This window comes from Bos grunniens, chromosome X (genome assembly GCF_055505025.1).
Source record: "Bos grunniens cultivar Pamir isolate PY7600 chromosome X, Bosgru_T2T1.0, whole genome shotgun sequence".
Classification (NCBI taxonomy): Eukaryota; Metazoa; Chordata; class Mammalia; order Artiodactyla; family Bovidae; genus Bos; species Bos grunniens.
This window is the reverse complement of record NC_141194.1, coordinates 138777201-138804819: the sequence shown is the minus strand read 5'-3', so window position 1 is coordinate 138804819 and position 27619 is coordinate 138777201. Positions and strand designations below refer to the sequence as shown.

The window sequence follows — 27619 nt, the reverse complement described above, 5'->3', positions numbered from 1 at the left end:
GAGAATTCTTAACGCTCTCCCAGTCACAGCTGGCTTTCCTAAGGAACAGAGACCAGGAAAGGAATGCTATTCAGAGAGTTGCCTTTTTCACTTTTTCATTCATGCTGCTGCTGCTGCTGCTGCTGCTGCTGCGTCACTTTAGTCATGTCTGACTCTGTGTGACCCCAGAGACGGCAGCCCACCAGGCTCCTCTGTCCCTGGGATTCTCCAGGCAAGAACACTGGAGTGGGTTGCCATTTCCTTCTCCAATGCATGAAAGTGAAAAGCGAAAGTGAAGTCGCTCAGTCGTGTCCAACTCTTAGCGACCCCATGGACTGCAGCCTACCAGGCTCCTCTGTCCATGGGATTTTCCAGGCAAGAGTACTGGAGTGGGGTGCCACTGCCTTCTCCGATAGCCTCCTAAATCTTTAAGTTGCCTTGAAAATGGCCTTGCCACTCATGTGCATGTCCCAGGAGAGCTGAATGGGTCTTTTCTGACACTAGTTGGTTACCTGCTTCTCCCCATTTCCTGTAATCAGCATGTTGATTGCTCCACAGTCATGCCAAGCAGGCCTGGAGCTCTGAAACAAACAGCCATCACAAGAGTCTCTTCATATGGAGTAAGGGAGACAGGGGTCAAGGGCTTCTGCAGGGCTGGCCATGAGTTGATGTGATGGTCCTGCTGCTGAGTTGTTCTCACCAAGCATACAAGACATGGGAGGGTTTGCTGGGTCTCCCGCCAAGTAGGTTGTCCTGAGGCTTGATCAGCAGCTCCCTTCTCCTCTACTGGTTAAGCTTTCTTCCACATACTTTGCTTGCCCTTTGTCTATTACTATTTCTGCCTGTAAAGGTCTTTTCCTTTAATATTTCTTTACTTTTTTGGCTGTGTTGAGTCTTAGTTGTGGCATGCAGGATCTTCACTGTGGTGCATGGGCTTCTCCCCAGAGCATGAGGCCTCAGTAGTCACATCACATGGGCTTAGCTGCCCCTTCACGTGTGAGATCTTACTTCCCCAACCAGAAATCAAACCCACATCCCCTGCATTAGAAGGCCGATTCTTAACCACTGGACCACTACGGAAGTCCCTGTATAGGTCTTTTTTAAGGTTCAGCATGGTTAATCCTCATTTTGAAGCCACGTTGTCCACATCAGTGAGACTTAACTGAGCACAGATTTAATACTGTTCTTTGTTGAAGAAGCATCCTCAAAAAGCAAACAAACAAACTCTGCTACCTCTGAAAAGGCTCCTTAGAAAGAAACAATTCAGTAAAGGTAGAAAAGCCAGGCTGAAGAAAAAAGGCAAGTGCCTGAGGGATGCAGTTTCTTCCTGTGGTCTCATGTGACTTCAAAAGTGTGTGTGTGTTTCCTCAGTCATGTCTGGCTCTTTGAGACCACATGGACTATAGTGAGCCAGGCTCCTCTCTCTGTCCATGAGATTTCCCAGGCAAGAATACTGGAGTGGGTTGCCATATCTTTCTCCAGGGGATCTTCCCCACCAAGGGATCGAACCCACATCAACTTCAAAAGTACTTCAAACAAAAAATTACTTTCTTTAGGAATCTGTTCTCTCTGATGCATGTTCCTGGGAGCCAGACAAGAAGCCCCACTTTCTCTAGCCTCATCTTGTTGGCATTTAGCTGTGCTTATCATCTAGTGGGTGTTTCAGTTACTGAGTTAGGTTTTTTTCTCTTAAAGGGTGACAAGATTCTCAAAATCCTTTCTTGACCTGCTTGAAAAACAACGCAATTCCTCTACTTTCAATCCAGAGTGATTTTCTCACAAAAATGTCCCTTAGTTCTTCCTTCCAAAACAAATGAAAAAAAAAAGGCCATTTCTCTTAGAACTACCCAGGATTTTGACTTTAAAGATCAAAAACTAGTTAAATGAAGTAATTAAGTCAAATGAGACCAAATAGGATATGATACTAGTGGGGCATTTGCATGTTCTTAGCAGGAGGTAGAAATACATTGGCAGGAATAGAAGGTGGTTTTAGCTGTAAATTCTCTTGGCATGAGAAAGCTCTTTTCAGGCCAAAAATTCCCACTAGCTTTCTGGCCAATACTATCCTCTTCAGTTGCTTTTGTTTCTATGACTAGTTTGGCCCCAGGCAGAAAGAGTGAAATAGACAAAAATCTGTGTTTGGCTCTCCTCCAGTTAGAAATGTGGAACTGGTGATTCAGGAGTTAGCTGCAATGAGGGATGAGTTGAAGCCATGGGCAATTATACTGAAGGAAGAAAGGGAAGAAGAGAATGTTAAAAGAGTCTGCTTATTCCACAAACCTTCATTAATTATCTCCCAAACCAGCGCCTATGATAGACTCTGGGGGTACAAAGGTACACCTTGACTGAGAGCAGAACTAGGAAGAAAAGACAGAAAATGAATTTTCAGAAAGGTAGGAGGAGAACTCATAGTCTTCAGTATCAGAGTCAAGAGGGTCAACAGTGCCGAAGGCCAGTGGTGTCATATGAATCATTTGCAGAAAGGTCTTTGAGTTTGATTATCAAGTATATAGTTCAGGAGGCAATTTCACTAAATTGGAGGGCTGGGGGGCAGTAGAAGTTCAAGCACAGGTGTTTAATACAGGAAACTGTGTTAAAATCAAGAGATAGTAAAGGTGACTTTTTCAAGAAGTTTGGTGGCAATAGGGAGTGATGTCATATGGTTAAAAGGGAAATAGGATCAAAATAAGTGGGTTTTATTTCCTTTTATTTTTGGTCATTAAACAGAATTACTTGAGTATGAGGTAATCATTAAGTGAATAGGATCTGTCAATGATTGTCAAATTACGGCAAGCGTTAGGATCACCTGGAGGGCCACCTGAGGCCCCACCCAGGTCTCTTGTGTCATAAACATGGGGTGGGGCCTGAGAATTGTATATCTACCAAGTTTCCAGGTAACTCAGATGCACCTAGTCAGGGAATCAAACATTGAAAACCACTGGAATAGATTGAGAAGGAAAAAATAGTAAAAGAATAAACAGAGCTGAGTTTTAAGAGAGAGAAAAGTATAAGATGCAAGGAAGAAGTTGATTAAATCTTAGAAAGAAAGTTTATTTCTTGTGTGATGGGGACAACAGAAGGGATGGAAAAAGATACAACAAGAGGTCCAGGAGGAGAAGAAAGACACTGAGATGATAGAACTTATATCAGATGGCTTCCATCTTCTCCGTAAAGGAAGAGGCAAGATCATCTACAGAGAGGGCAGCACTGGTAAGGATTAGGGACTGGGAAATGTGTGGAAGAAGCATCATTCACAGACTTAAAGAATCACCATTACAGTGATAGATGATGGATTTAAGTTTAGAAATGTTGAGTTTGAGGTGGTACGCAGCCGTCAAGATTAGTTTGGTCAGCAGGCTATTGGCTTTAGTGAATGCATACATTCTGCAGCAGGTTTTGTCTGTCTTGCTTACTGCTTCACCCCTAGCGCCAGGAATAGTGTTTGGTACAGAATAGGCACTCAGATGCACTGGAATGAACCCAAGAGTCATTGGCTGAGGTTGATTATTGTATGTAAGTTAACATATAATACAAATCTGCAAGTATCTCTGAAATTAGAATATTGTGGTGGTTAAAAGAGTGAGTTGTGGCATCTGAAGACCAGAGTTCAATCCCAGCTTCTGAATGCCTCACTTCCTCCTTCTCTAACATGGGAAGGATCTTGTACCAACCTCAAGGCTGCTACGAGAATTAAATATGGATAAGGGGCTTAGCACAGTGCCTCACACAGAGTAAACACTGAACCCATGTTAGCTGGCTGTTTATTACTGACTTTCCCCTTCAATTAATTAAGGAGAGTTTCTTAATCAGTTTGAGTCACCATGTGTACATCACAGCAGTAAAACATCATTTTTTAAAAGATACACCCTGTCTCAGATTTCATCCTTCATCCCCTAAAGGTAGGGATATTAAGGCATAACTATTTAACATAGAAAAAATTATCATCAAAATTGGTATTTTCACTTTATACCTGATATACCAGTCAAAGCCTTTTCTTAGTTAGAAGCATTTTTCTACCTATGCATTTTAAGGCCTGGCTCCAGACTAAAACAGAGAAGGCAGTGGCACCCCACTCCAGTACTCTTGCCTGGAAAATCCCATGGATGGAGGAACCTGGTAGGCTGCAGTCCATGGGGTTGCTAAGAGTTGGACACGACTGAGCGACTTCCCTTTCACTTTTCATTTTAATTCTTTGGAGAAGGAAATGGCAAGCCACTCCAGTGTTCTTGCCTGGAGAATCCCGTGGATGGAGGAGCCTGGTGGGCTGCAGTCCATGGGGTCACTAAGAGTCGGACACGACTGAGCGACTTCCCTTTCACTTTTCACTTTCATGCATTGGAGAAGGAAATGGCAGCCCACTCCAGTGTTCTTACCTGGAGAATCCCAGGGACGGGGGAGCCTGGTGGGCTGCCATCTATGGTGTCACACAGAGTCGGACACGACTGAAGCGACTTAGCAGCAGCAGCAGCCAGACTAAAACCTACTACTGACGTAAAGGAACTATGGTGGAAGACAAATAAGTGTAAAAGTTCTTAGTGCCTGTTTTCATGGGACTAATATAAAACCTTTGTCTGCCTTTGCCTGAGCTAACTATGCGGTGTGCTCCTGACACATGTATTTTATTGCTCCAGTACATGTGAGTACTACACTGATATTTATCACTAGAAATGATGACTTACTCTATAAATTAATATGTATTCTAATAACTGCTCTGCCCATGCAGAATTCTTTCGTGTTTGCATATTTCATAGTCAATAATCAACAGCTTATTTTTTATGCATCTACAATTTCTTTAGGATGTTTTGCAGTGATGAATACAAAAATAGGAGATTGAATTCCTGCCTTTAAAGGACAATGTTTTTATAGATATACTCTCAAACCAATAAGAATAATGGCAAACACTCAAGTATTAAACTGAGTACTATGGTCCTGTGTGGCACCCCATGGTGAGGAGGGAGGCACATATAAAAAGTATAGACTATTATGCTTTTCCCACAAGAATTTCCAGTCAGGTGAGGGAGATTAAGACATAAGAACATGAACATTAAAATAAGAATATAAAAATGAAACAGTGATATAGAACAGGGGAGTACAAGTTGAAGTGAAAAGTAGCAAAAAAAAATTTAGGAACAAAATGGAATCAGTTGTCCTAAGTCAATATGCTTCAGAGGACAAAGTGTCCTTTCTGTCAAGTATTTTAGGACCCACTGAATGCTGCTGCTGCTGCTGCTAAGTCGCTTCAGTAGTGTCCGACTCTGTGCGACCCCAGAGACGACAGCCCACAGGCTCCCCCGTCCCTGGGATTCTCCAGGCAAGAACACTGGAGTGGGTTGCCATTTCCTTCTCCACACTGAATGCTACTACTTGTCTAACCAAAGGATTGACAAATCAGTTGGTTGTGGTGACTTAATACTTTATATTTTTACCAAAGAGGTATATTAAGTGGCAAATGACTAATGGAAATATTGTCTCTAATAGTAAAAAAAAAAAAAAATAGTGTATTGTTTTGTTTTTTGTTTTTTTTTTCCAGAGGGCTGATATAGCTGTTGCTCCACTCACTATAACGCTGGTCCGTGAAGAAGTCATAGATTTCTCAAAGCCATTTATGAGCCTGGGTATCTCCATCATGATAAAGAAGCCTCAGAAATCCAAGCCAGGCGTATTCTCATTTCTGGATCCCCTGGCTTATGAAATCTGGATGTGCATTGTCTTTGCTTACATTGGAGTCAGCGTGGTTCTTTTCCTCGTCAGCAGATTCAGCCCTTATGAATGGCACTTGGAAGACAACAATGAGGAACCTCGTGACCCACAAAGCCCTCCTGATCCTCCAAATGAATTTGGAATATTTAACAGTCTTTGGTTTTCCTTGGGTGCCTTTATGCAGCAAGGATGTGATATTTCTCCAAGGTTTGTTTCCATGCCATACCCAATGCCTCCTTGCATATTATGGCCATGATCCATTCATGTACATCTGGTATTCATTCATCTCAAGTCCAGATTTCTTTAACATTCCATCTGATGACAAATTATCATCAAGCCATTTTGTTTGCTTTCACCCATGAAGTGTGTTATCACTGTCGCTTTGAATGTCTTTCATGCATTTCTATGGCATCATCTATTCATACATATTATAGCAAACATTTGAACTGTGGATAAAGGCAACATTGCCAGCTAAATTGATATTATTCAGATAAAGCTAACTCTAAATCTTGATCAGATCAAACATGCATGGTTTCCTAATTGAGCTAAAACATTTTCTCACTTGTCCAGAGATTGAATCTAGAAAAAATTTAAAAGAAGACAGAACTCTTCTTTAAAACTCTACCTTCCCCTTTCAAGGTCCTCCATTTTTCATTTTTCTCTCTGACTGCCTAGAACTATTTCACTGTAGTACCTTATCCAAGTTTAATCACTAAAACTATAAAACTTCTGAAAGAAAACACAAGAGGAAGTCCGTGTGACCCTGGATTGGACAAAGAATTTTCAGAACACAAAAAGCACAATCCACTGTAAGAACTGATAAACTGGACTTCATCAAAATTCAAAACGTTTTGTAATTCAAAAAACATCATTAAGAAAATGAAAAGACAAGCCACAGTAGGACAAAATGTTAGGAAATCACACATGTGATAAGATAAAGGACTTTTATCCAAAATATAGAAAGATCTCTTGCAATTCAATGAAAAGAAGATAAGCAACCTGAATCTAAAAATGGATGAAAGATTTGAATAGACATTTTCCCAAAGAAGGCATACAAGTGGTTAATAATCTCATGAAAAGATGTTCACCATCATTAGTCAAAGGGGAAATGCAAATTAAAATTGCAGTGAGACACCTCTATATAGCCTCTGCTGCTGCTAAGTCACCCCCATATGTATAATCATTTTAATACCATTTATGGGGCTCTGCTGCTGCTAAGTCGCTTCAGTCATGTCCGACTCTGTGCGACCCCATAGACGGCAGCCTACCAAGCTCCCCCATCACTGGGATTCTCCAGGCAACAACACTGGAGTGGGTTGCCATTTCCTTCTCCAATGCATGAAAGGGAAAAGTGAAAGTGAAGTCGCTCAGTCGTGTCCAACCCTTAGCGACCCCATGGACTGCAGCCTACCAGGCTCCTCCATCCACGGGATTTTCCAGGCAAGAGTACTGGAGTGGGGTGCCATTGCCTTCTCCAATATAGCCTCTAGAATGGCTATAATCAAAAAGACAGACAATACTAAGTGGTAACGAGGATGTGGAATGACTATAGCTCTCATCCATTAGTAGTGTGAATGCAAAATGCTACAGCCAGACTGGAAAACGGTTTGGCAGTCTCTTATAATTAGACATACTTAAAATGACACAGAAATTCCACTCTTATTTACCTAAAAGAAAACATATATCCACACAAAGACTTACACACAAATGTTCATAGGAACTTGATTTATTATAGCCAAAAGGTGGAAACCCGAATGTCCATCAACAAATGAATGGATAATCAAAATGGTATATCCATGCCACATTTGGAATGGGAAACTATTGAGCAACTAAAAAAAAAAAGAAGAAGAAGACTGATATATGCTAATACATGAACTTAGAAAACATGATGCTAAATGAAAGAAGCCAGATGCAAAATGCCACATACCATATGATTCCATGTCTTAAATTCCATTTATTGACTATCCCGTATTATATTATTTCATTTGTCCAGAATAGGCAAATCAATAGAGACAGGAATCACGTTAATGATTTGTGAGGCCTTGGAGAGAGCAGAGAGGGATTAGAATGGGGGTCAGAATTAGGGTGAGGCAAGTGAGGCTGAGTACAGCAAGCACAAGGGTCAGATCCAGTCTTTATTTTAAAATTTGCTATTTTTTCATCATGAACTTTTGCATTAATTTTGATTTTTAAAAAATATTGCAGTAAAATGCTATTTATCTTGATTAATGAGATTTGGGCACTTCCTTCAATAATGTGTGAGGGGCAAATGCCTCACTTGCCTCACCCTAGTCCCATCCCTATGGAGATTAACCACAAATGGGCTCAAGGGAAATTTTCAGAGTAATGGAAATGGTCCCAAACTGGATTGTGGCAATGGTTGCACAACTCTAAATGTACTAAATTTATTCATTGCACACTTACATTGGTGGATTTTGTGGTATGCATATTTATTTCAGTGATGCTATTGAAGATATTGAATGTTAATGTCCTAGACTTCACCCACTTAAAGTGTTGACTCACCTAAACAAATGTCGTGGTGGATTCATAATCAGAAAATATTATAAGCAAATGTAACATCTATATAATCATAAAAAATGAGTTATTTCCTAAATAAAAAGTTTTAGCTTTGGTAAAATTGAACATGAATCCAAATACTGACCAGAGTCAATTATACAAACATATCAGTTTGGTTCAGTTCAGTTGCTCAGTCGTGTCTGACTCTGCAACCCCATGGACTGAAGCATGCCAGACCTCCCTGTCCATCACCAACTCCTGGAGTTTACTCAAACTCATGTCCATCAGTCGGTGATGTCATACAACCATCTCATCCTCTGTCGTCCCCTTGTTCTCCTGCACTCAATCTTTCCCAGCATCAGGGTTTTTTCAAATGAGTCAGCTCTTCGCATGAGATGGCCAAAGTATTGGAGTTTCAGCTTCAGCATGAATATTTCAGCTTCCAATAAATATTCAGGACTGATTTTCTTTAGGATGGACTGGTTGGATCTCCTTGCAGTCCAAGGGACTCTCAAGAGTCTTCTCCAATAGCACAGTTCAAAAGCATCAGTTCTTCAGTGCTCAGCTTTCTTTATAGTCCAACTCTCACATTCATACATGACCACTGGAAAAACCATAGCCTTGACTAGATGGACCTTTGTTGGCAATAGGGATCTTTATTTAAACTAGGACTCAAGAGGTCACCTACCATGTTTTTATAGAGTACATCATTTTGAGATTACCTACTTGGAACACAAATGGATTATCCACTTGTTTTTAAGTATTTATGCATATTGCCTTCATTTAAATGAGTTTAACAGTATAAATCACTGGTGACCATCTTCAGCAGCTTTTTAATATAACATGTGTGGGTCAAGCCTCATTTGTCTAAGTCATTCTTTTTTGTCACCCTCCATCTGCTTGGTCAGGTTTTCCAAATTATTTCACTCCCTGTTCCTTTTGTGCTTAGAATGTGTGTCATTTTGTGATACCATCTGGGAGTTCATTCTTCTTGTCTGATTTCTTTTTAATGTTCACTTCAAGAGACAAGGGTTTCTGGATGATCCTGTAATTGAATGATTTTAACATGACTGGTAACCTGTGTTGAGGCAATGCTAAAGACTTATTGAGGTTGGAGATTGTATTGGTTTCTGTAAGTGAATTTTCAAAACTAAAATTGTGGTTGCCCCACTGGAGTGCTGCATACTACTGTGCATACTCAAGCTGCACCCTTAAAAGGTCATTTGTTTTTAGAAGTATTTCTGCATGTTGCCTCATTAAGTAACAACTTAAAATGATGGCCTAAAAATGACAAGCTGGAAAGATTCTTTATTTTCATTTTTTTGTAGCAGAATTTTAGCTGTGGCTCTTCTGTGGCACTGAAATATCTCAGGTACTTTTTTCAAGGTACAGATTTTATTATTCTGCACTAGACACTTCCTATAGACCTTTCAAAGGTTTTGAGCATGGCCTTTGGTCAGAAATAAATTTTCCAACACAACTCAGTGCACATATGTGTACATAACACAAGTTTCACCAGACGTTACCCTTACAGTGTGCCATGCATTCTGATATTCACGATTCTGTTCCATTTTTTTTTTCCTGAATGCTGGTTTCAACTCAACCTGGCAAAGTAACAAGTATTATCCTTACTGTGCTTCTGAGTAATAAATTATTACCTTTACAAACTAAATTTTCTACCATATGAGTACTCTCTCCTTCAATACTGTCTTTTATGTCCTTCAAAAGACATTATATCTTTAAATCTCTTGATAATATGTTATACTTGTTAGTATACTTATTACATACAAGTAAGGAGGGAACATGTTTCTCCTTGTCTTGAGAATGCTACTGGTTATATATTTGTGCTCAACTATATAGCAGCAAACCCCACTGTAAGGTACTCTTCTATTAACTGATTTAGAAATTCCCAATAATCACATAGTTGCACTCTAATATTCGTGGTTGCCTTCAGCTGTGAATGCCAGCATGATACTTTATTTCTGTTCAGTGGCCATACCTGGAATGCAAACTTTCCAGCAAGCCCAGAATGTGAGCATGCATTGTACACTCTGGTTTTTATCAAAATTGAAACAATTGAAGGCATTATAAGAGACCACATTTTAAAGTAGAATTATCAAATATCATAGCATGAGGAAATCTCAGAGATAAATTAATCCAACTGCTTCTGTTTACTGAGGGCCCAGGAACAACAACCTTCTCTGAGTTCCCTCTGCATCTGGGCACTTTACCTGTATTTTAATGTGAATTCTAATCCTCAAAACACTACCACGAGGTGGGCATTATACTTATTTTTCAGGTGCAGTTGATGCTCAGGTGAAACAATTTGCCTAGCCCTGCAAATAATGACAAAGCTAGTATTCAAACTCTAGTTCTAAAATCCATGCTCTTTCCACTTCATACTGATTTTCTCACATCATGACAAAGGAATAGTGCCTGGAGAGATAATGTCATGGAAGCCAAGGTCGTGGGGTTTCTAAGAGCCAGCAAGCAGTACAATTATTTCCACTACCACACACTGCCTCCCACTATCGACCTAATGGTACACTGTGTGTTCCATTCTTTCCCTCATGCTCAGCCCCAAGAGCTGTTTTCCAGGGGAAAAAAAACAGCTGGCTGTTAAAGAAAGTAGGCAGTGAGCATTTAAGAATGCTACTGAACATGTGTTCACTCAAAGTAAAAGACGGGGAGATCAGCAATGAGACATCACTAGGAAAACTGAGCATGATTCCATTGTCATCAAATTAAGCTATGAATGGAAACCTAGAGGCTTAAAGAGTCTATGTCAATTAGCTTTGATATTTTCAACTACCCCAGTTGTTCAGAGTGACCAAGTCAGGTGAGACCGAATCACCTATAGAGAGAGTAATCAATGTAATAAGCTGAGGTTGTATTCATACACGAATGAATTTCTAGGGGGAGTCAGGAGAGAAAGTATGAGGAGATTGCTTGCCTTTAACCTTCTTCCCCCTTGATTGGGGCATGGGGATATAGCCAGTGGGTGTAGCCAGATGGAGGGAGCATAGTGATTAGGTGTGTGGGTGTTGGAGTTTGTCTCACCAGATTCACAATCTGCCTAGTTGTTGTGTAACGTAGGACAAGTAACTAAATCTTGCTAAGGCTCAGTTCCTCATCTATAAAATGTAAAGCACAGTGCCTGACCTATAGTAAGTTCTCAATACATAGTAGCGATTATCATTTTTAAACTGGCTGCTCTTAACCATGCTGGCTTCACAAATACCAATAGTTCATATTGCATTTGCATTTTAGTTCCTAATCCTCTTTAGGAATCCAATTGAAATTGTAGTCAGTGCCAGATAGCTGATTTCTGATGAGAAGTAACTGACAACATCCCTTTTTGAACCCCTAATGGGCTTTCCTTAAGGATTACACCACTTGCAAATATTTTGGTTGTATTATTCCGCAATGTCTTGCTAATATTGACAGGTGGTTGTAATTTTTTTTTTTTAATCTGAAATGTATTTCCTTTGTAAAACGTTGATAGTACTGCTAAGCAGTCCAGAGTCTAAGTCCTCCCAGACAAATGCTCCCCCTGCTGACTTTCTCTAGAGCTGCAGGGACATCTGAGGGCCTGCCAAGTTCAAGATACAAGGTTCCAGGGAATGAGAACAGAGAAAATGGAAAGAACATGCTAACTTGAACCTGGTCGCTGTGTACACATTATTCCATGAGTATTATTGTCCTGTTAAGATTTGAAGATATCAATCCTTTGGACAAGAGGGCAGGGGATCCATTCCAGGTTAGGTGATATACAGATCCTCCTTTAAAATAGAAAGTATATGCAGAAGAATAAAATATACAAAGGGTAAAAAATGAATGGGATCAAACATAACAGGAGCTCGGGGGCTCCATTTAAAGTAATAACCTTTCCTTTACTGATGTAGGAGCAGGGTCTTAATCCTACTGTAAATTCACTTCAAAGCAGTAGTGGAGGGATAATAAATTAATTGTAATAGCAGGATTTTTTATTACAACTATTTCATGTCTTTTCTGCCTGAAAGCCCTAGTCTTAAGTTTTGGGGAGATGGTTAGTTATGCCCATCAGAGAAGACTAGAAGAGCAGAAGATGGATTCTGCACATTTAAAAAATAATCTGTCATAGACACAACATTGAGTGGAGTGTAGGGATGATGCATACTTTGGAAGAAAGAAGGAAGCAAAGGAATGATGAAGAGTTTGTGCAAAGGAGAAGCAGTTTGCAGTTCTAGCTCTTCATCTTCTGAAGCTAGTAAAGTGCAGATTTCAAAATTTACTTACAGGATGAAGGTTACAGCACATTGCTCACTTTTATTATCATTTTAGAGGCCATAAAATACACTTTATTATTAACTCAGAAACTCTAGTTTCTTCTGATTACAGATAACAGGAGCATTGTGTATTATTTTGCAATGTTTTTATGTCTGTTTTTCTCTTGTTGCTAATTTCCTTTCATTAACTTCATGCCTCCACTTACATTCCTTCAAAAGGTATGATATGTTCCTTTAACACATTTATATAAATACTAAATGTGCAGCATTTTACAGTCATTTCATTATGCTAACCTCCAAATCTGTCTTGTGCAACAAAACTACTTGAAATGAATGTTAAGCATTTCGAAGCTGCATTAATGGAAGGAAAGATACTGAGAAATGACAGGTCTTTCTAACTCAACTATAAAGTCTTGTCTTGTTTTAATGGATCCTTTTAAAAATGTGATAGGGCTGACCCATCAGTCACTTTTTATATAGCCTCCATGTGAAATGTGGGTTTAAATGGCTATAGTTTCACTAATGAGAAAAGGGAAATGTGAAGATTTTTATAGAGCTTCTTCCCAGTTAGTTCCGCTGCACACATTCTCCGTAAAACAATTTAGGCATCACTGTCACACAAGGGAAGAAAGTGGTAGAAATTCCAAGACTCTTGTCAAAGCCACTACTGTCTTAAGGGGAGAATGCTGAGTGCATTCAATGCTGATTCCCAGGAAGCTCCTTTTTCCATCTATGCTGATGCTTGTAGATACTATTTTACCATTTCTATGTGGATATTCACCAAAATTCTCTATGATCGTAGGTCTATTGTGGTATTAACTACATAGCTGCCAAAATCAATAACCATATAGACAAGAGGTCACAAAAAAGACCAGTTAGCTTTTTATTTTCGGTCATGTCAACAGACAATTTCAGCTAAGTCATATGGATTAACCACATGATTATCTGAGTCAGCTATTAAGGTGGCCAAAATAACCAGGTTATGATATGCAGGCTTGATTTTAGATCACACAGATACAGTCAGAGTCTATTAGCTGCAATAGCATGACACCAATGTAATTTTCATAAATTACTGTGTTGTTCTCCACATTTCAAATAGATAATACATAAACTACCATTAGTATTCACGGCAGCAGAATACACCGCTTTCCATACCAAACCATGATTCTGGAAATACTCCAAAATCAGTTTTCCCCTTGATCTCCATAAAACCCTATCATCCCAAATAAGGATGGCATTCACAGCTCCATTCCAAATGAACAACAGATAATAAACAATAATTACCCAAACATGTTTGGTTTTCCTGCAACAGTATTTCTCAGAGTTTGTAGGAAAATTGCTCCTTCTATAATCTACCCACCATTCTGGATTTTCTTATACAAAATGTGAATATTTTATACTATAAAAATATGGGCATGTCTTTCCTCTCGTGTACATCTAGATGATTTATTTCCTATTTCTCATCTCTTTGCCTCAGTTATTTATCTGTAGAATGCCTCCATTTTCTTATCTGTAAAATATGACTTAAGCACAGGGATGGAGGATTAAAAGAGTTGACACATGTAAACAATTAAAACAGAGTCTGGCACATAGGAAGTGCTTCTTAAGTGTTAGCTATTATTTTTTTTTTAATTACTACAAATGCCACTTTAAACATTCATCTTTTATATAGAAAAAGTATTTCCAGAGTCAGATCAGCCCAGAATAAGTGAAATGTATATGTCAACAATGAAGAAAGACTATGAAAGTTACAAATTCATAATTGAAATATTCCATATACTTTTAGCATTTGGAAGTGTGATATTCTTTCTGACTCATCCAGATGTTTTTACCTCTTCTTATTAAAAGGGAGATGTTCCCAGGTGAAATACTCAGAGAGTATAACTATTAGTTAGAAAAAATCTGTTGCAAAGCAGATTTGCACAGCCAAAAAACTAAAAGTGACTACACTCAGAAATAAATATGGGTTGTTTGAAGCATCCAGGGACCAACAGATATTACAGGCTTTAAAAAAAACCAAGTAGTTTTTTTTTACAGTTAATCAATAAAGAATACTATTTATCAAAACATGTGCCAAAATGATTTGATCATAGTGTAAAATCTAAAACAACTGGATTTTCCAGAGGCTCAAAAAAGGTTATCTTGGGACACAGGAATTTAACTTTGCTTCCAAGTGGTAGAATGCATGTACAGACAGAGAAGAGCTTGACTTGCCAGCTTTCAGCCCAGAGCTGCCCTCTTCCCACAGAGCCTGGAGAGGTGCCAGGCTCCTACGCCTATTCTTGACTCTATGACAGAGCGGGTTCTTTTCCTGTGAGCTTTTCTGGGCATGAGAGAACACAGCCTAACCAGGATGGAGCTATGCCTCAGAGAAGAACTATCCTCAGAATAATGTGGCAATGTTTTATGAAACCTAGCGACCACATTTCGTTTCTGCACACAGAGCCAGCCTTCAGCAGCATTGCAAAGGAGGTGATGTTTCCTCAGGACAAGCCTGTATCCATCTTTAAGCATTCGGGGTTCTTACACTGCCCCCTAACTTCCCACAGACCCTATCCCCAGGTACTCTCATGATGTAGGACCGTGGCTCTAATCCTGGATGCGCCCAAGGAGCTTTATGAACATGCTGCTGCTGGGGCTTCCCTGGCGGCTCAGTGGTAAAAACTCATCCTGACAATGCAGGAGGCGCAGGTTCAATCGCTGGTCCAGGAAGATCCCACATGTCACGGAGCAACTAAGCCCATGCACCGCAACTACTGAGCCTGTGCTCTACAGCCAGGGAGCTGCAATGAATGAGTCTGTGTGCTGCAACTACTGAAGCCCACGCGCCCGAGAGCCCCTGATCCACAATGAGAGAAGCCACCACCAGGAGAAATCCACACACCGCAACTAGAGAGTAGCCCCCACTCGCCACAACTAGAGAAATGCCCGAGTGGCAAGGAAGACACAGCACAGCCAAAAATAAATAAATAAAAACTTTTCAAATGTTGCTGCTTAGGCCCAACCCCCGGAGATTCTGATTTCATTGATCCGGGGTGGAGTCTGCTGCTGCTGCTAAGTTGCTTCAGTCGTGTCCGACTCTGTGCGACCCCACAGACAGCAGCCCACCAGGCTCCGCTGTCCCTGGGATTCTCCAGGCAAGAACACTGGAGTGGGTTGCCATTTTATTTTTTTTTTTGGTCATTGTGTTTTGTTTTGTTTTCTTTTGTTTTGTCTCAAGCTCCCCTGATGACTTTGATATGCAGGCAGAGTTGAGAATCACTGATGGAGAAGAACAGTATTTCTCAATTTGATCAGCAAACCACTGCCATCACCAGTGATGCTTAAAAAGTCCAGATTTTTGAGCACTCGGATATTCGGAATCTGCATTTTAACAAACACCCCAAGTAATGCCTATGCATAGTTACATTCAAGAACAAGACGTTCCCTGATTAAAACTTATGCATCATCTGTCCCATTCTCCACTAACTGGATATACTAATCCATAATGATATGAAAATAGGTGCTGTTGAAGTAAAGTGTGACATTTTGACCAAGCCTCCTGAAGAAACCTTGGAAGATAATCCCAATAGTAAGAATGTCTAGAGCAGACCAGTGAGGATGGTTTTATCTGTTTTGGTTATTTTGGTGAGGGAGCGTACAGACAAACGTTTTAGTGCCTCTCAAATCCTATTACACAACTAGTTTCCAACTTCACTTGAGCCAGCCTGTCCCATGTGCTTAGTCTCAGTTTTTCAAAGGGAAGAGTTTCAATCCCTGGATCAAAACTCCTGAGCCCCACTAGCCATTTATATGAAGATAATAATAAATATTATTTCATGGCCCATTGCCTTGTGGTTAACCAACTTCACTAGAATGGCAACGTCTGTAGTAAATGTGTTAAACTCACAGTGAATAGTGCTCATTTACTAGCATCTACTCATTTCTCCTCAAATACATAAAGGTTTTTGATTCTGTGTCTCCCATGACATCACCTTACATCAGTGTTTGTCAACCTTGACTGCACATTGTAATCACCTGGCGAGATTTTTAAAAATACATACATCTGGGTTGCACCTCTCGGGTTCTGATTTCTTTGTTGGCTGAGTCTCATGCTGAGCATGAGAGGTTTAAGATCCCAGGTGATTCTGATGTACAGGCAAGGCTGGGAACCACCTGCCATAAAGGAAACAGAACAGTCTTCCCCAGGTGCGCCCAGCAAGGCTCACAGGAAGAGAATCAGGTAAGTACAATGATTACATCTAAGCAGGAGCTGGCACAAAGAAGGTATTTATTTCTGTGATTAAATAAATAATCCTGCTTTGAAACCCGTAGGGGCCTGAAGAGCATTATGCATGTACCATCATCCCATGCCATCATGCCATGCAGTGTTGCTGTCAACGTGTCATTCTGTTTGATGTGTTCATCCCCTGATATCATTGACTTCTCGATTTCATCAGCTCCACTGAAATCATTCCTCTTTCCAAAAATAAAGATAAGGATTTCGTAAACTGAAACCTGGCCCCTCTGGGTCCGGATGGGTCTCTGTTTTGTTTTGTAGATCACTCTCCGGGCGCATTGTTGGAGGGGTTTGGTGGTTCTTCACCCTGATCATTATTTCTTCCTATACTGCCAATCTCGCTGCTTTCTTGACTGTGGAGAGGATGGTTTCTCCCATAGAGAGTGCTGAAGACTTAGCTAAGCAGACTGAAATTGCATATGGGACCTTGGACTCCGGCTCAACAAAAGAGTTTTTCAGAGTAAGTGCTTTTCAGTTAATTGGGTCTGCTGGCTTTTATTTTACCACCTGCTCACAAAGGCAGATTCATGGTATTTTAAAGGAGGGTTGGGGAAGGGTGGAAATATTATCAAGGCAGAGCATCTTAAAGATAGAACTACTTGCTTGATGACCTACTTCATTGTCCTTTAGATCCAAGACTCGTGTGTGACCTCACAAGTGGCATGGCAAGAGCACTGAGTTTGAACTCGCAGGTTGGAATCCCAACCTGCCACCAAGTGACTATTTATCCTTGGGCAGGTCATTTAACTTCTGTCAGCCTTGGTCCCCTTACTTGAATACTGAAGTCATTGAACTAAATATCTGTTCTCCTTTTTAGCTTTTACAAAAGCAGTGATTTTATGTCTCAGCAGTTCACTGACGTTAGGTGGTTGACTAAGAATCTGAGGAATCATGGACTATAAAATGACATTCTATTTTATACTTTGGTTTCCTATTGAAATATATTTCAGTTGTTTCAAGCATTTCTGTACATGCAGATAATTCAATTTTCAGGGAAACTGATAACTGTTTTAATTTCTTAAGTAGATTTGTTGACCCCTTTCTGACCCAACATAGGCCCAGTCTTAATAGGGGAAGCAAGTTGTTCACTAGTAAAAGTTAGTAAAGCATCAGCACTGTGGAGGAGAAAGAAGAAAGGAGATAGAACATTATACAAGGATAATACAATGGACAAACCACTTTTACATAAAACATCAAGATCTTTGTTGTGTAGTAACTGGTCTTTATTTTTTTTTTAAACTTTACAAATTGTATTAGTTTTACCAAATATCAAAATGAATCCGCCACAGGTATACCTGTGTTCCCCATCCTGAATCCTCCTCCCTCCTCCCTCCCCATACCATCCCTCTGGGTCGTCCCAGTGCACTAGCCCCAAGCATCCAGTATCGTGCATCGAACCTGGACTGGCAACTCGTTTCATACATGATATTATACATGTTTCAATGCCATTCTCCCAAATCTTCCCACCCTCTCCCTCTGCAACAGAGTCCATAAGACTGTTCTGTACATCAGTGTCTCTTTTGCTGTCTCGTACACAGGGTTATTGTTAGCATCTTTCTAAATGCCATATATATGCGTTAGTATACTGTATTGGTGTTTTTCTTTCTGGCTTACTTCACTCTGTATAATGGGCTCCAGTTTCATCCACCTCATTAGAACTGATTCGAATGTATTCTTTTTAATGGTTGAGTAATACTCCATTGTGTATATGTACCACAGGATTCTTATCCATTCATCTGCTGATGGACATCTAGGTTGCTTCCATGTCCTGGCTATTATAAACAGTGCTGCGATGAACACTGGGGTACATGTGTCTTTAAAAAAGGCTATTGATGGAATGTTTAAGAACTCTTGCATTTATTCAGTTGCTCCAACCAGAGAGACATGGTGGCTTCACTGAGAAAACTGACCCATTCTATACATATGACTGCCTGCTAACTGTTACCTGTTATAACCCAGGTAACTGGTTATAACAATGATCCAGAAGCCACTTGTGTAGTTGGTAGAAAAGAAAAGTTGAGTCATTCTCTCCAACCAAAAATCGAGTTATCGGATGGCAGGTATAATTAGTGACTTTTCCTCAAAGATCCACAGTAAACAAATGTTGGTTCTAAGCCAGCTTGTTTTAAGAAATCAGTAAGAAATGTATTTATATGTGTATTATCATGGGATGTATCCAGTTGTTTCACAGGAAACCAGCAGGAGTATGTTTCTTGAAATTATAGCGATTAACTAAAAACTGTTTTCATTCCCTGAAGCAGAAAGAGTGAGTTCTGATACCCTTTCAAGAATTCTCTTGGAAGGGGTTGTAGGTGGAAAAGTAGAGGGGCACTTGATTTTAAAAAAAAAAAGAGGAAGAAGAAGTTTTATTGACTTAGGATATCCCTCTCTCACCTCTACCACTTTTTATTGAGCAGCTCATAATCCCTAACCAGGGTGAGGGACTCGGTACTATTGGGGTTGGCCAAAAAGTTTGTTTGGGTTTTTCCACATGATAGTACAGAAGAACCCAAACAAACTTTTTGGGTATTCCAATAGCAGTATCAAAATCTTCTTGGACTAACCTGGCCTTGACCCTCACCTCGATGGCTGTTCCAGAAGCTTATCTGGGAATAATCCCCTGCCCTCATGAAATCACTCACACATTTCAGGGCAGGAAGCCAGGGATTTCCATCTGCTGAATAGTCAGCACAAAATCAGCTCCATGGAAATTTGGTTTGGTGTCCAGCTTTAGCAGAGCCTATGTTCACCCTCCCAACAGGCATCAAATTGCTACAAGAAGTAATTGACCACTTAAGCTATCAAGACACCAGCCTTGGACCCTCCAATCAGGGATCCTTGTTCTGGGAAGCATTTTTCCTTCAAGGATTAGAAATTAAGAAAGTGTGCTTTAAATGGTATTCGCTAGGTGGCATCAATTCCCATTAAGTTTTCAAAGGCCATTCATCTATATTGCAGGCAAAGGAGGCTCTTTAGGAAGATTTATTAGCACAAAGACTTGAAAGAGCGACCAAACAGTCATTGCCCCCATGCCCAGACCGCACCCCAACACATGTGTCTTTCTCAAAAACTAGGAAAGCATCTACTAATCCATGTAATGATGGTTTCATTAAAGAACATCTTATTACTAGAGCCAATTTGAATCAACATTCAATTCTGAGCAAAGCTATTGCCACATTCTAATTGGTTTTCAGTTTCTAATGTTCACCAATTCCTAGTGACCTTTACAGCCAATAAGCAATTCGTATGAAAATGGAACTGTTTTGAAAATCTGATTAGAAAAGGTGCTGGATATTTCTAGGTGTAAAGAAGTGCAAATCATTTTCTAATTCCCACTAGCCACTTTTCTTTTCCCTCAATTGGTTACTAGTGACAGCAGTAAGGACTCTGTGGGGAAGTTCTTTAGGACAGCTCACAAAAGTTGATGATCTAAGAGTAGAATGAGCAGTATAGGACAAGTCAACTCTTAGCGTGATTGTACTGAAAATGTTATGTAAACCCAACAAAGGGAATGCTTGGTATTCACATAATACTGAGGGGCCCAACCAATTGGTCTCCAAGCCATTTGTCCTCTTACTATCCTCTACTCAGGACTTTCCCAATGGTCCAAGGGTTAAGACTCTGCCTTCCAATGCCAGGAGTGTGGGTTCCATCCCAGGTAGGAGAGCTAAGGTCCCACGTGCCATGGGGTGTTGCCAAATTTTTTTTTTAAAAATTAATATCCTCTATTCTTCCCCTCCTTGAACCCCATAAATCAGAGAAAGCAACCAGCAGGAACATATCATCTCTTACTTGGGGACTTCACTGCCACAGCATGTCACTTTCCCCTCAGTCCTCCATGATCTCAAGGCAATTTTAAGAACAGCAACTCCTCTACCAAAAAAAAAAAAAAAATCATTGAGGACCTCTGATGGCAAGCCTTCTCAACATTGTAGGCTAAAACAAGACCACATGCAACATTTACAAACATAACATGAGCTCATTTCTACCCATTCTCACTCCATATTAAAACCACAGGGGCTAAATAGTAATACCATAAAACAGCCCGGGGCCAGCCCTCTAGTCCTTCCACTAAGAGAAAAATAAAAGAAAATTCCTTTCTAATCGCCCTGCAGACATTTTTCCTTGTCCTGAGTAAGGCTGCCATTAAAATGATGATATCTTTAAGTGATTCTTCTGTTTCTCTCATTTTCTGAACTATCCTTAGCTGTTATCTTACAGTCACAGAAAGTCACTGGCACAGAGAGGAAGGCAGGGAGGGGCTGAGCCAAATGCATGCAGCTGGAAGAGACATCTGAAATATTACCATCAGCCCTCATGACTTGAAAACTGATTTCCTTAGACAGCAGCTCCAAAACTAAATGTCCCAATTGGAGTTGGAAGCACCCATGCTAAAAAAAGACAAGTCGACAGCTTCATTGCCATTGCCCAAAGAAATGCCACTATGATTTGGAAAACTGCACCAAAATGATCATTCTCCACCAGGTTTTGAACGTTTAACCTGATACCAGAGTCATGTTAAAAAGTAGCACCAAGAGGAAAAGCAATCCCGAAATTCTCTCTGCCTTCAGACCCCTAGAAATATTAGAAGACAACTACAAATGTTTGATTTCTTTTCCAGAATACTGGAGTAGTAGCCTTTCCCTTCTCCAGGGGATCTTCCCAACCCAGGGATCAAACCCAGGTCTCCCATATTGTAGGCAGATTCTTTACCAGCTGAGCCATACAGGAAGCCCTCTTTTCCAGATTCTTGGCCATATTCCCACTGAAGATAGTTCAGGGGATAAGAGGATAACATTTTAAATGAAATGTTAATGCTTATTTAAACCCCTTTAAAAAATAAATATGAATGGAAAGGAGTAGGGAAAGACATGACTTGCTCCAGTGCCCCAGAAAGTGAAAAGTGAAAGTGAAGTTGCTCAGTCGTGTCCGACTCTTGCGACCCCATGGACTGTAGCCTACCAGGCTTCTCCATCCATGGGATTTTCCAGGCAAGAGTACTGGAGTGGGTTGCCATTTCCTTCTCCAGGAGATCTTCCCAACCCAGAGATTGAACCTGGGTCTCCCACATTGTAGGCAGATGCTTTACCGTCTGAGCCATCAGGGAAGTCCTCCAGTGCCCCAGGCAGGACAGAAAAATTGAAATGTATCTACAGACTCCCCACCCTGCCCCTGCCCCAGGAACTGCCCTGTCTTCTGAGTGGCCAACATTGTAAGCCCCATGAAGCACAGTTGAATTACTCATGAAGAACATTTTGTCTCAACACAAGACTCTGTTACTATTATCATCAGTAACTTTTCTTTTAATGCAGGCAGCAAAAAGAAGTGCCCTCTCAACTTGATTTGGGAAGTAGTCCCTCCAAGAGGATTTAGATTCTGCTTACACATCCTGAATCTCTCTCATACACACACATGCACACGCATGCATTTTCAGAGTTCAGATTTCAGATCTGGATTTCAGTCCAGATGTTGTATAACATTTGCTGATTATTTATTATAAGGTTTTTGAACTTTATGAGGAAAGAAGAACAATCTCTTCACAAATGTCCCCGTGTTAAGTATTGGATTGGCCAAAAAGTTTGTTCAGGCTTTGGCCACTCCAGTATGTTGACATTTGGACATGATTAAGAAAACTAACCATTAATCTTCAAGTTTTACTACAACAGACTTTCCTCATCCCTTAGCCCGTCCCCTTGCCTTAGGAAACACATCAAAATATAGAAATTCTTTTGTAAAAAATGTTCTCACAAGTACCATGATGAATTTGAGATCTTGACACTGTATCCAGACAACAGCAACCACATTTAATTAGTTTGAAGACATATATGATGTGACTAAATGTTTGATGATATGGTGAAATGACACGCTAGGGAGCATATAATAACAACAATAGGAGATGAGCTGACACCAAGGAATGGTAGGTCAGACACATTTATTGTATATATTCCTTGACAATTTAAAAAAGAAATGATTTTGTAATTTTGACATGGCCATTCTCATACCACCTTATCCCCCCCCCAAATATTCTTTTCCTATGTCATATAATACATTACACAGCAAGACTCATAGAACTTATAGGTTAAGACTAGAGGCAGAGCAGCAGGTACAAAGTGAGGCTGCTGACCTGAGGCCTGGCCAAATGGGACTCTGAAAAAGGGAATGATACATTCAGACAGCTGCACACCAATACCTGTCTCCAAGACAAAGGAGGAAATGTGGCAAGACAGGCTAGTAATAATGCCCTCAATTCTATTACTTGTTCATCACTCTTTCAATAACTTTTTTGGGCAACTACTATATACCAAACTCAAAGCTAAGCACGGAAGAGCCATCTCCATGAATGAAATTAAATTTCTGCCTTTTGTGAAATCACATGAAAATACTTAGGTTTTTTTCACCATTCTTGGAGGTTATTTGGGGAAACAGATTGACTTAAAACATAGGTATCTCGGAGAACTAGATGATCATCCCTCCAGGGCAGTCGATGGTGTTTATTTCGATGGATTGACTTCCTAGCACATGCCAATCTCTGGATATCCCTTGTGGTGAATAAGAGTAGGGTTCATGATTCTCTATAACTCCAGCAGGAAGGTCATCAAAGTGATGAATAAAACAGAAATGGCCTCTACCCCCCAAGAGCTCACAATCTAGTGGGCTGACAATTTTCAGCACATGTGTGTGCTCAGTCATTTCACTCATGCCCAACTCTTTGCAGCCTGCCAGGCTTCTCTGTCCCTGGGATTCTCCAGGCAAGAATACTGGAGTGGGTTGCCATGCCCTCCTCCAGGGGATCTTCCCAACCCAGGAACCAAACCCACATCTCTTTTGTCTCCTGCATTGGCAGGCAGGTTCTTTACCACTAGGGCCACCTGAGAAGCCCCTTTCAACACATATCCACTTATCTCACCACACTTTATTCACATGACAATCCTGCTAGGCAACCAGAACAGGTGTTATTACACTTCCTTCAGGGAGGAAACATTGAAGCAAGATGACACTGTGACTTGAAATCTGCTCAGCTCAGTGGGGACAAACTAGAATTCTGAGTCTAGACAGGGTCCTCTTTCCATTCCATCTCAATGCCTTTCTGGTACGAGTGTTCATAGAAACATGGGGTACTATGCATGAACCAAGCCTATAGGGTAGAGCATGTTAAGGCATCTCTATCATCTCCTGGTTGATCTTTGTTTTTATTCCCTCTGATGGATCAATTACAAAAGGAAGCCTATACACACTTTTAAATTACATTTTGCCATGTCCCCCAAATCTCAAAGGGATCCAAGATAAGAAGGCAAAGAAAAGGAAAACATCCATAAAACTAAAGCAAATGCCACAAATGTAGTAGACTGCTATTATTCACGGCTTGTTATAGCTTCTGATATGACAAGGGTTATGTCATGATGTAGATAAAACTGGAAAGAATAAGAAGATGAAAATGATTTCTAGTTCCACGTCCACTGATGACTTTCTTGTTTTTCTTTGGGTAAGGGTCATTTGGTCTCAGTTTCCTCATCTATCAAGGGAAATATTCCCTGCTCTACCTTCTGTATGGGGTTGGTTAGAAGATAATATCAGAAAAAGCTCTTGAATGATATGAAGTGTTCTACAAATCCCAAGAGATTTAAAGGACCCACCAGTAGAGCAACTGAAGTATAGAGACTGTCCAAATAAGGCTCTGAGGAGACGTGAGAGAAGGGTATTTCTCAAAAAGAAAAGAACCTCTGCTTGCTCAATGGAAGAGAGTTGGGGGGTGGCATTTCCAGCTGTGGGAGGAGAGAGAAAACTCATTTATATCCTTCCCCCATCCTCCTGATCCCATTCCTACCTGTTATAAAATATGACCTCATCTCTTAGTCCATCTCTAGCCATTCCTTTGTGGTCTGCAGATTCAATAACTTCACCATGCACAGCTTAAAGCTGCCCTTGAAGACCACCTAGAAACTTCAGGTGCTTCCAAGGTGGCATGCAGGCCATCTGTCCAAAATGACCAACCATATGGATTTCATTAGCCTGTCTCCGTTAGTCCTCCCAGGTAACCTACTTGCTTATGAGAGCATGTCACAGCTCAGGAAGCCTTAGGGGGTTAAGTCTTTGTTATCTTTGAGGCTGCCAACTCTCTCAGACCACACCAGGATAATTAACATCACACAGGACTCCCAGATCTTTGTGAGAATTCTGAAACTCTCTTCCCTAGAGGAACTCACCACAGGACCTTTCTCTTTCCTTGTCTAACAAAGTCAAAATACATAATAGCCTTCCAGTTAGAGGATGGGGACCCATCTGTTCAATTAGACTTTCCTTGAATTCACCTGGCAAGCCTGCACAGGTTGATTATTTACGATTCCTTTCTATCACCATAAGAAGCCTAAATAGTTGATCAACTATTATTGATCAACAACAATCAACTAAAATTTCAACTGACTGAAACTCAACTCACAAAAACATGCAATTAACTAGAATGCTTGGTAGCACTCCACTTTGGAAAGGAAGAGGAAACTCACACAAATAAAACCTTGATGTGAATTTTTCTTTCAAAAAGGCTACAAGGTGAGGCCCTGTGGTCAAGTTCGTTCCAATCTTCAACATCTTCCACTTTTTAAACCAGTGAGTAAAGCTATATTGAGTGTCTACTGTATCAAGTTAGGTACCAGGGATACAGTAGGGGAAACATGACAGAATTTGCCTGCCAACACAGGAGACACAGGAGACATGGGTTTGATCCCTGGGTCTGGAAGATCCCTAGAGAAGGAAATGGCAACCCATTCCAGTATTCTTGCCTGGGAAATTCCATGGACATAGGAGGCTGGTGGGCCACACAGTTCATGGGGTCACAAACAGTCAACATGACTGAGCATGCACGCATGTTTTGTTGGAAGGAGAGAAACAGTAAACATATAAATAAGTAGGTGCATAAAATAATTTCAGGCCCCAATAAGCACTCTGTGTATTATGATAGAGAATGACTTAGAGAGGACTGTTTTAACTGGGAGCTTGGGATGGAAGGGGTTTGGGGAAAGCCTCTTTAAGGAGGTAACATTTAATTAACGGCCTGAATGATAAGAGTTAGCCATGTGAAAATATGATGGAAGAGTATTCCAAACAGCAGGAATACAAAGTGCAAAGGTCTTGGGGCAGGAAAAATCCTGGCATGTTTAAGGGACAGGAAGACGACCTTGGTAACTGAAGAATGGATTTATATGCTAGAGTTATAGCAATGGAGAGTATGTAAAGTGGTCAGGTTTGGGATATATTTTGGGGAGAGTCTCAGAATTTGCTGATGCATTGGATAACATTTATGAACAAGGTGGAAGAGCTCATATTTTTGACCTTCCTTTTCAGTGGTCACTAATGAAATCTCTAAGTCCTACATTCATCAAATGATCCAAGGATACTTGTAGTAACTATGAACTATAGCAACAAACAAAGGGCTTCCCAGGTGGCGCTAGTGGTGAGGAACCCACCTATCAATACAGGAGACTTAAGAGATGCAAGTTCGATTCCTGGGTCAGGAAAGTCCCCTGGAGAAGGAAATGGCAACACACTCCAGTATTCTTGCCTGGAGAATCCCATGGAGAGAAGAGCCTGGAAGACTATGGTCCATAGGACTGCAAAGAGCTGGACACGACTGAAGCAACTTAGCACACATAGCAATAAAGCAAACTGTAGGAACAAGGGCTGAGAAGGTACACTTACACTAGGACTGGTTAGGAAATTTTTCCAAGTGGGAAAATAAGTCTTAAGGTTAATCATCAAAAAAATTTTAGAAGTCCAGAAGCCCCTAATGATTCATGCCTTTACTGTATCTTATTTGGTCTTCTTAGAAGGTGGTTTTATGGCAGAGGTATATTTTCACAGACAACTAACTCCATTTTGCAGAAAAACATTTCTTTACATTCCTGTTCCTGCTACCTCACTTTTGCCACCTGGCAGAAAAAAATACACCCAGATAAATTCAGGCAAACAGTGATTTCCCAGTCATTTCAGGATTTTTCTCTCTTCCCTGGAATAATATCCAAGTTCCAGGGAGTGTACATGGTGTCATGGCATCAGGGCAGCCATCTAACACCAGAGCATCAGGATCACTTCCAGCATCCACTGAGCTGTACCACCCAGCTTGGATGTCAAGTAGTCTTTCTCCTCCACACAGACATTTGCCAGGCCGCAAGACCTCTGCAGACCTACATAACCCTGCACCTATTGCCAGGCTGTCTCCTTTTTTTCTCTCTTTCTCTCTCTCTCTCCTCTTGCACAGTTGTAGGGCTACTGGAATAGTCTCTTTCTCTCCTTCCACCTCTCTGGGACAGCTCCTTTCTCCTCCAGGCCTCATGTAGCCATTGCTATTTTATGACACCAGCACCAAGCTAGACATAGGCTATTCTCTTCAATTTATCACCCCTATGCTACACCCTAGGAAGTGAGACCCCATTACTTCTGCCCTGGGAGTGCCATCCTCTCTCCTCCTTTTGGAGAGCTGGGATGAGGTGGGGAGCAGGGCACAGAGACCCTTCTGTGATGCACAGCCCACTCTGACTTCTCTTGTACTCCTCTCTGCCTCAGCTCTTATCTGGCCTCCAAGGGTAGTTAGTCTGGCTCATTATCGATCTGTTTTCCAATTTATTGAGTATGACATAAACTTCATATTTCCCTTTTGGTCTTAGAATTTGGAAACTCAAAAACCTCTCTTTTTTATCAGAAAGTTTGGTTCTTACTAATTGAAAACTTGGCCTTCAAGGTACTGTTGCCTCTGCCTTTTAAAACAATTTAATGAAGATACAATTCACCCATTTAAAATGTACAGTTCAAAGAATTTTGGTATATTACATTATTAGTGTTTAAAAATTATAATAAAATATATATAACATAAAATTTGCTGTTT

The 27619-nt window shown here is 40.6% G+C and overlaps 1 protein-coding gene and 1 long non-coding RNA gene across 13 annotated transcripts in view; one reads left to right on the top strand and one right to left on the bottom strand.

Annotated features, from left to right (window-relative positions):
• Nucleotides 1–27619, bottom strand: part of LOC147341489 (uncharacterized) — a 268296-nt gene that overhangs the window by 99674 nt on the left and 141003 nt on the right. For 2 of the 4 annotated variants that reach the window (XR_015159102.1, XR_015159099.1), the window contains exon 3: nucleotides 20536–20616. The exons of the other annotated variants lie outside the window; for them this stretch is intronic. This is a non-coding gene — a long non-coding RNA (uncharacterized LOC147341489). The remainder of the gene's footprint in view (nucleotides 1–20535; nucleotides 20617–27619) is intronic. 4 annotated transcript variants of the gene reach the window in all.
• Nucleotides 1–27619, top strand: part of GRIA3 (glutamate ionotropic receptor AMPA type subunit 3) — a 310057-nt gene that overhangs the window by 225824 nt on the left and 56614 nt on the right. For 7 of the 9 annotated variants that reach the window (XR_015159097.1, XR_015159096.1, XM_086388204.1 and 4 more), the window contains 2 exons: nucleotides 5510–5886; nucleotides 17005–17203. Coding sequence is in view for 7 of the 9 variants with exons in the window: in XM_086388204.1 (XP_086244330.1) it covers nucleotides 5510–5886; nucleotides 17005–17203 (576 nt within the window). In the remaining 2 variants the exon portion in view is untranslated. Of the gene's footprint in view, nucleotides 1–5509; nucleotides 5887–17004; nucleotides 17204–17373; nucleotides 17948–26082; nucleotides 27555–27619 lie in introns of those variants that run through there. The other 2 variants (XM_086388207.1, XM_086388206.1) reach the window with 2 other exon arrangements.